Consider the following 9,415-nt stretch of genomic DNA (forward strand, 5'->3'; position numbering starts at 1 on the left):
CCTATTAACATCAAGGTAAAGACAGTGCTACAGTATTTAAGTTCCAATGTATACATTTTATTTTATTTTCTGTCCTATTTTTGTGTGTTACGTTCAATAAGTTATATTTTTTAAATTCATATTAAAATTCAGAATATGAATTAAAGAATTGAATACAATTACACACACACTATAAATTTAAAACAGTCTTTCATTTTTCATCCTGAATATTCGGTTTCTGCTCAGAATTTTCATTTCGGTGCACCACTAGTGCGATTGTACCAGTATTCCCTCTTCAGTTGCAACTAAAAAAAATCCTTTGTGAATGTGCTTTAATATGGGCAAACTTTTATTTTCTGCAAAGTTGTCTTCCGCAGAGTGATGCAAACATTCCCCAATACGCCATGAGCATTCAATCCTAAGAGAAAACAGCCTAAAGCAATGACACAAGAACATTTGACCAGAACAAATCGCCGAAAACAATGGCTTAATGGTATTAAAATAAACTAAAACTATAGCCAACCAGAAGGGAAAATAGCCTAAATCTACAGCCCAAGAGGATTCAATCAGAAAAGAAAATAGCCTAAATCTACAGCCCAAGAAGATTCAACCAGAAGAGAAAATAGCCTAAAACTACAACGCAAGAGGATTCAACCAGAAGAGAAAAATATAGCCTAAAACTATTAGAAGAGAAAATGGCCTAAAGTAAACAAAGAAAAAAATGTTTTTATGCTATCATTGACTTTTTTTTTTTTTTACCAAAAGAGAGAAAACCTTAAAAAGGAGTATGTAAGCCCACTATTTCCCATTCCTGGTCTGTGTCTGCTGTCCCATGTACTTGTATGAAGAAGGCTCCGGTTCGCTTTGCACTGCTTCCTTTGTGTGAAATCCCCGGCGTTCCTGTCAGACCCTCCGATTTCCTATCAAAACTGACCACACTAAGCATGAGAGCACAGCACAATCAATCCTCTAGCTGTGCTGGGTACTCGGCCTGCTCTCCTCAAAATGATCAGACTTGTAATGACACATTCCTACCACCCTGCACAGCCATTCACTGGGAAGATTAGTGTCCTGCTGTTTCTCCTCCCCCCAGCTCTTATGCAGCTTAGAACAGAGAGAATGTGATTTATAATGTTTTTTATGTCTATAAACAAACGTTTTTCCTTTCATTTCTATGTTGAACTGAATGGGTTGTTGTACAAGGGGAGGATTTACAGATACTTTAGCTGTCATGTGGGGCAGAGGGAGCCTGCACAAGTCAGGGACCAGGCAGGGTAACCATCCATATGCACTGGTGGCTCACCTTCCGGGTACTGACAACACTTAAGGGGGGGGTATTGTCCGTTATAACAGCATCTGAATCGCATCGTGGGTCCTGCATTGGAGATCAGGTTAGAAGGAAAGGAAGAGTAGAACAACCAAGAAATATCTGAAGTATTGAGGCAGAACAGGAAGATATATATACACACACACACATTTATATAATAAAAAAAAAAAAACCACTCCAGTATATATCCCATAGATTTTAGACACTATAACTTTCATGCAAACTAATCAATATACACTTATTTCCCATCTTACACTTCTGAGAAGACAAATAACATTGGGGGAAACTATTCCTCCCACTGACACCAATGATGGGGCACTATTCCTCCCACTGACACCAATGATGGGGCACCATTCCTCCCACTGACACCAATGCCGGGGCACCATTCCTCCCACTGACACCAATGACGGGGCACCATTCCTCCCACTGACACCAATGACGGGGCACCATTCCTCCCACTGACACCAATGACGGGGTACCATTTCTCCCACTGACACCAATGATGGGACACTATTCCTCCCACTGATGGGACACTATTCCTCCCACTGATGGGACACTATTCCTCCCACTGATGGGACACTATTCCTCCCACTGATGGGACACTATTCCTCCCACTGATGGGACACTATTCCTCCCACTGATGGGACACTATTCCTCCCACTGATGGGACACTATTCCTCCCACTGACACCAAGGAAGGGGCACTATTCCTCCCACTGACACCAAGGAAGGGGCACTATTCCTCCCACTGACACCAATGATGGGGCACTATTCCTCCCACTGACACCAATGATGGGGCACTATTCCTCCCACTGACACCAAGGAAGGGGCACTATTCCTCCCACTGACACCAAGGAAGGGGCACTATTCCTCCCACTGACACCAAGGAAGGGGCACTATTCCTCCCGCTCTTTCTAGGTACAGTCCAGCCTTCCTAAAGTCTGAGAGGCAGTAAACTGGCCTTGTGTTTAGAATCCCGGTACTACACAAACCATCTCTGGACAATTTTATTTATAGCTACCTATGTAATATATGGACAAACTTAAACAACCAATTCAAATGGCATGAAGTACTGTCACCAGAACTACTGTCCCCACTGGAAGATTGGTGACAACCCAAAATATGGAATTTTCTTTCAGTCTCTGGGGTGAATCCCCCCTAGCAGCAATAAAAAATGGACAGGGGTTCTAATCCCTCGCCACTCTTTTCAAAAGTAAAAAAAAAAAAACAAACACATTTCCTTTAGTTATCGTCATATCTGCACTTGTTCATCCCATGAAATCCTATCCAATGTACACTGAACGCCCCCCTCTGCTCATTTTCTTCGCTCTTTTGAAGCCGGCCATCATCTGGTTTCGGCCTCTCCGGCACAGAAGGGGTTCTGGCAAAGCAGCTCGAAAGATGTTATTATGCCGCCTAATGGGACTGTGTCCATTCACGCTTCATGTTGCAGGGTGAATCACCGAGGGCCTTGCTTTGAACTCTGCTGAGCTCCCAGCTTCCTGCTCCCTTCTCATCCTATACAGTAATTACGGACTTCAAAGGAGAGAACAAACCTGTCGGGTCATGTACAATCCGAGGACTGCTGGGACCGTGTCTGATACAGTCATGCACCTGAAAAACAAAACGCGCTCTGGCTGCGCCGCTTCTGGCACGCTGCAACGACCAAGGGCAGCATACGATCAGAAAGGTCTTCACATTCACACAAAAAAAAAAAAAAAAAAAACTTGTTTGTTACATTTGCAAACCGAGTTAGAAAAACGAATTGCATTTTGTTCATTCATATCGCTTTCAGAAAGGGGCCATTTCCGCAAGAAACTGCGCTTTTTTTCATAAATTTCCACGCGTTTGACAGGCGCCTACTAGTACTCGCGGGACATTTGTTTTCGAAGGCCGTTATTACACCTGCTTTGCTCTGTGAAGAGCGACCTGCATTCAGTTTGCTCTTCAGAGAGCATTTAACAGGCGGTAAGGCAGGCATTGTGTCGCCTCTTAATTGCCCGTTTTAACCCCTTGGATGCTGAAATACCACAATCCAGGGCGGACTGACCATTTATGCACTGGCTGAGTGCCCAGGGTCAGGGGGCCCCATTAGATGCCCCTGCTACCTCTCATAGGCTTTTTTGGGTGTGGTTTGAGTGTGGGCAAGGACACAGGGGCCCCATGATTTCCTATTCCCTGGGTATCCGATGAGTTGTCAGTCCGCCCCTGACCACACTGCAACTGCATGCATCGTGCACAACTGAGGGGCCCCATTCGCTTCGTTCGGCGAGTGGTAGTGTCCACCAAGTACATCAGGGGGTAGAATTCAAAGCAAAGCATTGTAGCCGTGGCATGTGTACACTAGCATCCGCTTCCCAGCAAAAATAGGAGTTGACGGGCGTTAAAAAAGGGGCGAAGTCGACGGGTGTTTCTGGCACAGGGAAAATGGCGGGTCACCAAAAACTTACTTTTGTTCCATTTGCATTTAAGCGTGTTGCACTTATATGCGTTTATGTGCCAAGTAATGCAGGCCAAAGACGGGCCATTTATCAGCCGACTTGTCAGCCGATAAACGAAAAATCGGCTGGTGCCGTTACTACCACCAATGTCCACGAAAAACGTTTTTCGGGGATTTTCCAGCATGACTGATAAAAATAAACGAGAAGATCCACAAAAAACGGCCGACGGGCTGGCCCCACTAACGGCGTGAATATCGGCCGATTTTTCGTGCGGACGAAAATTCGGCTGATAAATGACCCATCTATGGCCTGCATAAAAACGCATTTTGCTGTATTTTTTTTTTTTTTTCAACCGCACCACAACGCAATGGTGTGAACTCATTGGCCAACATTTATATTGGACCGTCTATGCAAAGAGAATGCATTAAAAAAAAAAAAAAAAAATGCATCCCACTGCATCTGGTGTGAATGGGTCCTAACCCCCGGGTTCACATCTATGCGGCCGTGCGGGCCGCGTTTTGCACGGTCATGAGAGCCCATTCATTTGAAGGACCTCCCGTGCCACACAGGGAAGAAGTCCCGGCACTTCTTTTGAAAACACAGCCGAGGTTCCCATTATGGTTGCGTTTTCCAGTGCGGGCGGAGTGCCATTATAACTAATGGCACCCACCCGCGGGTCAGCATTCCTGTGCGGGTGGTGCGGCTGCACGCATTTTCATGCGAATCCACCCGCACAGATCTGAACCAGGGGTGAAGGCCGGTTCACACCACATGCATTCCAGTGTGGTTTTTCTTGCATCAAAAAATGCATGGATACTAGGTTATATGGGTTCCAATGGCATCATTTGCGCCATTGCGGTCAGATCCAGTGTGTTCCAGTAGGAGAAGCAAAAAAAAACCACCCACAAAAACCTAGAACATGGCGCATTTTTTTCTCTGCACGGAACGTGATAAAATGCATTGAAACGCAATGGACTGGTAAGCACATATACTGATTGAAAGGAAAGGAAAAAAAAAAAAAGGGAAGGAAAGGAAAAAAAAAAAAAGGGAAGGAAAGGAAAAAAAAAAAAAGGGAAGGAAAGGAAAAAAAAAAAAAGGGAAGGAAAGGAAAAAAAAAAAAAGGGAAGGAAAGGAAAAAAAAAAAAGGGAAGGAAAGGAAAAAAGGGAAGGAAAGGAAAAAAGGGAAGGAAAGGAAAAAGGGAAGGAAAGGAAGGACATCACACACACACACACCACGATGCATCAAAAATTACTTGAAGAAACCCAACTGTGAATTGCACCGACAAGGCTGTGCAGTTCACATCCATTTAGAGTGTATGACCAGCCAGGTTATGGTGGGGTGGGCTGCAAGGAACCAAAAATCCCCCCCAATGTAAGTGCGCAACCCAATATGACCAAAAACCCCAACAAAAGAAAAAGGAATTGCAAAGGTCAAATATGGTCTAAAAAAAAAAAATGTGCATGTAGAAATCACATCCGTACTGCGTTTCTGTGGTGTGATCCAGGCCTTAAGCTGGCTAGACCACCAGAATTAGGATGATAAGCTACATTATAAACCGACAGCTTCCAATAAAGTTTATTGAAAGATGTAAAAGAAACAAAAAAAATCGAGAGCAGGGGAAAAAAAAAAAAAAAAAAAAAACAGCCATCACGTCAACCGTGATCAAATTTTAATCTCATCTCCGTGAAGTCAAATCTAAAACTACTGAAAATTTCAAATAAAATGTAACAAAGTATTTTTTTCTTTTTTTGGTTTGCAGTTTTAAGAAAAAAAAATTGTGTTTTAAATGCGATTGCACTCTTTAGAACGCATCAAAATAACATGAAGAAACCCTTCCCACCTAGATGCAGGTAGCGGGGTAGATGATAGGGTCACATGTTCCAGACGCTATCATACTGGCGCATTTTCAGCTAAAAGCTGGATCGTTTGTTTTCCCAACGAAGAAAATGAATTTCTTTGCAACATCGAAATGGCTCTAAACAGGCGACTGGCTGCGCCTTCCCAGGTAAAAACGCTTTTTAGTTACGGCTTGCAATTTGTACTTTTACAAATCGATTCACAACAGTACAACCCAATGGTGATGGTAAGGTGGACTGAAGGAAAAGAAAAAAAAGCTTCCTACGTGAGCGGAGCTTCCAACAACTGGGAAACTCTGCCAGCCACTCTAATGCAGGCCATACATGGTTGGCATTCCGAACGATTTTTGTATGAAAAAAATCTGATGATTTTCGCTCTGTTACTGGGGCAATGGCATCGGCCAATCTTTGTGGTTCCTCCCCATTTCGTTTATTGGGCATGCTGGAAAATTTGTGAAAAAGAGGACCGATTTTCGAAATCATTGGTGGCAACAATGGATTACAGAACAAACAACATTTCGATTTTTCGGACGAACCATGTATGGCCTGCATAAATCGCACCGATAAAACATCAAAACGCAGGGAATATGGAAAAATTTATTTTAATTTTTTTAAAAATCACCTATATTGTTACTCTGATGCTGGTCATCAACACCATACAGAAAAAACTAATGAGCCTACAGTCCCTTAGCTACATGCAAGCGTTTAGGTCCATTTTCCACCTGAGTTATCTGAAGCGTGATTCCCAAGGGGCTTCAACATTCAACATCAGGATTCCTATTCTAGTCAATGGTGCCTGTTCACACCTGAAGTATCATTTTGTGCGGACATAAAAAAAAAAAAAAAACCCTCAAAGAAAAGCCAGAGAAACCACCAAAGACACCTGGTTCAAGTGTGAAAGGGGCCTACAAGATCTTCCTTGGGGCCTAGTCATGTGCTTTTTGGTTGCCCAACAAGCACTTTTTTTTCACGTCTTGCCTATCCTTGCCAAGTAAGTAGCTTTCCATTGGCTGAAAGAGCAACCAGGGTTCCTCCAGAGGTTGCCAGGGATTCCTTGAACAGTGGCTGATTGATGGTTCCTGCAGAGTTCCAGGGCCAATGTCACTTGGCAGAGCCAGCAATAGGAGACCAGAGAACTATTTAGTTGTCTGTAATAATGGAATGCGAACCACCACTTTAAAAGGGGAGGGGGGTGGCATTCCTCACACTGACCAAAGTAAGATTTTTTCTCTTAAGGACCACTGATTCATTGGTTTTAGTAGGTCCCTGAAACCTGAAAATTAATTGGGTAAAAATTATTGAGAAAAGCTGGGCTACAACACAGACGCTCAAGCTTACAAATGCACTTGAAGAAACCCAACTGTGAATTGCACCGACAAGGCTGTGCAGTTCACATCCATTTAGAGTGTATGACCAGCCAGGTTATGGTGGGGTGGGCTGCAAGGAACCAAAAATCCCCCCCCAATGTAAGTGCGCAACCCAATATGACCAAAAACCCCAACAAAAGAAAAGGAATTGCAAAGGTCAAATATGGTCTAAAAAAAAAAAAAAATAAAAAAATAAAAAAAAAGGGAGGGCACCCCCCAATGCAAGTGCAAGATGCGGGGCAAGAATCAACCAAAGATCTCCCAGAAATTGTTTGCAAAGCCCAGTATGATCTAAAAAAGGTACCAACCCCCCAAAGCAAAGACCAGCATGGGCAAGAATGAACCAAAACTTCTCTCAGAAATCAAGTGAAAAGCCTAATATATACTAAAAGGAACCAAGCACATGCCCCCCCCCACAAAGCAAATGGTATGTGCTCAAAGGAACGCAAATCCCCCCACAAAGTAAGTGCAAAGCCCAGCATGGGCAAGAGTGAGCCAACCTCCCCACCCCCCCCCAAAAAAGGGAAAAAGTACAAAGCCCAGCACAGGCAAGAATCCTCCAAGAAGGCAAGTAGGAAGCCTAGCAGGGGCAAGAATGAACCAAAAATGCACCATAAAGCAAATACAAAGCCCACCACTGGCAAGAATGAACCAAAAATCCCCCCAGAAAGCAAGTGCAAAGCCCAGTATATGCTGAAAGGTAACAAAATTCCTCCCACAAAGTGCAAAGCCAAGTAGAAGATATCTACTAATCTCCCATCCATCAGAAGTCCCTGGGGACTTTAATTGACTGCTCTACAAAGAAGTGTAGGATTGCCCCCTTGGGACTTACCTAGGTTGACAAAGCTCATGACCATGTCAGCGTCATTGAGGAAGTTGCTGTCTTGCTGGCTGGCCAGTGGTGGCCCCTGGGTGGTGAAGATGGGTTTATAAGGGTAAGAAAAGCCTTCAGCTTCTTCCTCCTCCACCGTCATGGCATTGTACAGATCCAGCATGAACATCGGGGCTGAGTTCTGCTTCCCATACAAGTGTGGCCGAGGTCTATGCGGCAAGCCCAGGATGGAAAGGATCTCCCTCTGCATCTCCCGCCGCTCCTGGCTGCGCAGCCTTCTCTGGATGAAGCTGGAGTGGACCTCATTGTCCAAGGTGAAGTCGGCCAGGAGGAATCTGAAGAGCAGGTAGAGCACCGCGGACGTGGTCTTCAGAGGACCCTTCATTTCCCCTGGAGGTGTAGGGAGAAGATCGGAGCACCTGCGCTTCTATCCCAAGGGGAGTTCATAAAGAGAGGGCCATCCGACCAAGGAGAACCATCGGAGATCGGAGCCTGCTGGTGGCCTCCTGAGCATCAGCTGAAGCCGGCCATCTCCGCACCAGTGGGACCCGACCAGTCTGCCCAGTTCCTGGTGGATTGTGAAGGCAGAGGAGGCAGCAGGAGGCTGAATGTGATGGGAGGGGAAGGGATCTGGGAGGAGGGAGTGCGAGCAAAGAAAGAAAGTTTAATGCGCTGCCAGATCCCACCAGGTTACTTCTCTGGAGGGTCCCAGAGACTGAGCTCAGGTCAGCACCGCTCGTAAGAAGGCAGCAATGCTCTCCTCTGCTGCAAGAATAGGAGGTGGATGAGGGAGCAGCGGGCAGAACTAGGGGAGCAGCGGAGAGAGCAAGAGAGCAGCGGGCAGAACTAGGGGAGCAGCGGGGAGAACTAGGTGAGAGCAGCGGGCAGAACTAAGGGAGCAGCGGGCAGAGCAAGAGAGAGCAGCGGTGGAAGGAGCGCTCCTGCCCAGGGCGGATGATGCCCCATAATGTGCTCACAGATGGGGTGATGGCGCACCACCATAGGACAATTCCAGGTAGAAGATCTTCTAAGGAGAGATATCAGTCTGATGATTCTCCGATTTTTCAGACAATGTCATTAATAGAGCAATTATCCCTTCCAGAGAAACAGCTGAGTATAGAGGTGATCTAATCAGAAGCTATTCAAAGCAAAACAATTAGGAAACCCTGATCGATCGATCACTCAGTAATTGTAGGAGCTACACAAGTGTTATCACCAATATTCCTTCTATTGGCTTTAGTGCCGAGATTTTGTTGCAAACAGGGATGCATTACCCCAAAGTTCTCTACTATTATCCATGCAATCTTGGCACCGACCCTTCCTATAACCCCCACACCGACCCTTCCTATAACATCATTGGTCCTCCCTATAACCCCAACACCGATCCTTCCTATAACCCCAACATCAACCCTTCCTATAACCCCAACATTGGTCCTCCCTATAACCCCAACCCTTCCTATAAACCCAACATTGATCCTCCCTATAACCCCAACACCAACCCTTCCTATAAACCCAACATTGATCCTCCCTATAACCCCAACACCGACCCTTCCTATAACCCCAACATTGATCCTCCCTAAAACCCCAACACCGACCCTTCCTATAACCCCAAC

The 9,415-nt window shown here is 45.2% G+C and overlaps 1 protein-coding gene across 1 annotated transcript in view; it reads right to left on the minus strand.

The window, feature by feature from the left end:
• BMP7 (bone morphogenetic protein 7) overlaps window positions 1-8,431 on the minus strand; it is a 78,998-nt gene extending 70,567 nt beyond the window's left edge. The window contains exon 1 of the mRNA XM_089664023.1: window positions 7,803-8,431. Within this exon, the coding sequence (XP_089520149.1) occupies window positions 7,803-8,187 (385 nt within the window). The 5' untranslated portion in view covers window positions 8,188-8,431. The remainder of the gene's footprint in view (window positions 1-7,802) is intronic.
• Window positions 8,432-9,415: the final 984 nt, after the last annotated feature.

This window comes from Staurois parvus, unplaced genomic scaffold, assembly GCF_062004578.1.
Source record: "Staurois parvus isolate SC_StPar_1 unplaced genomic scaffold, SC_StPar_1.0 ptg001812l, whole genome shotgun sequence".
Lineage (NCBI taxonomy): Eukaryota > Metazoa > Chordata > Amphibia > Anura > Ranidae > Staurois > Staurois parvus.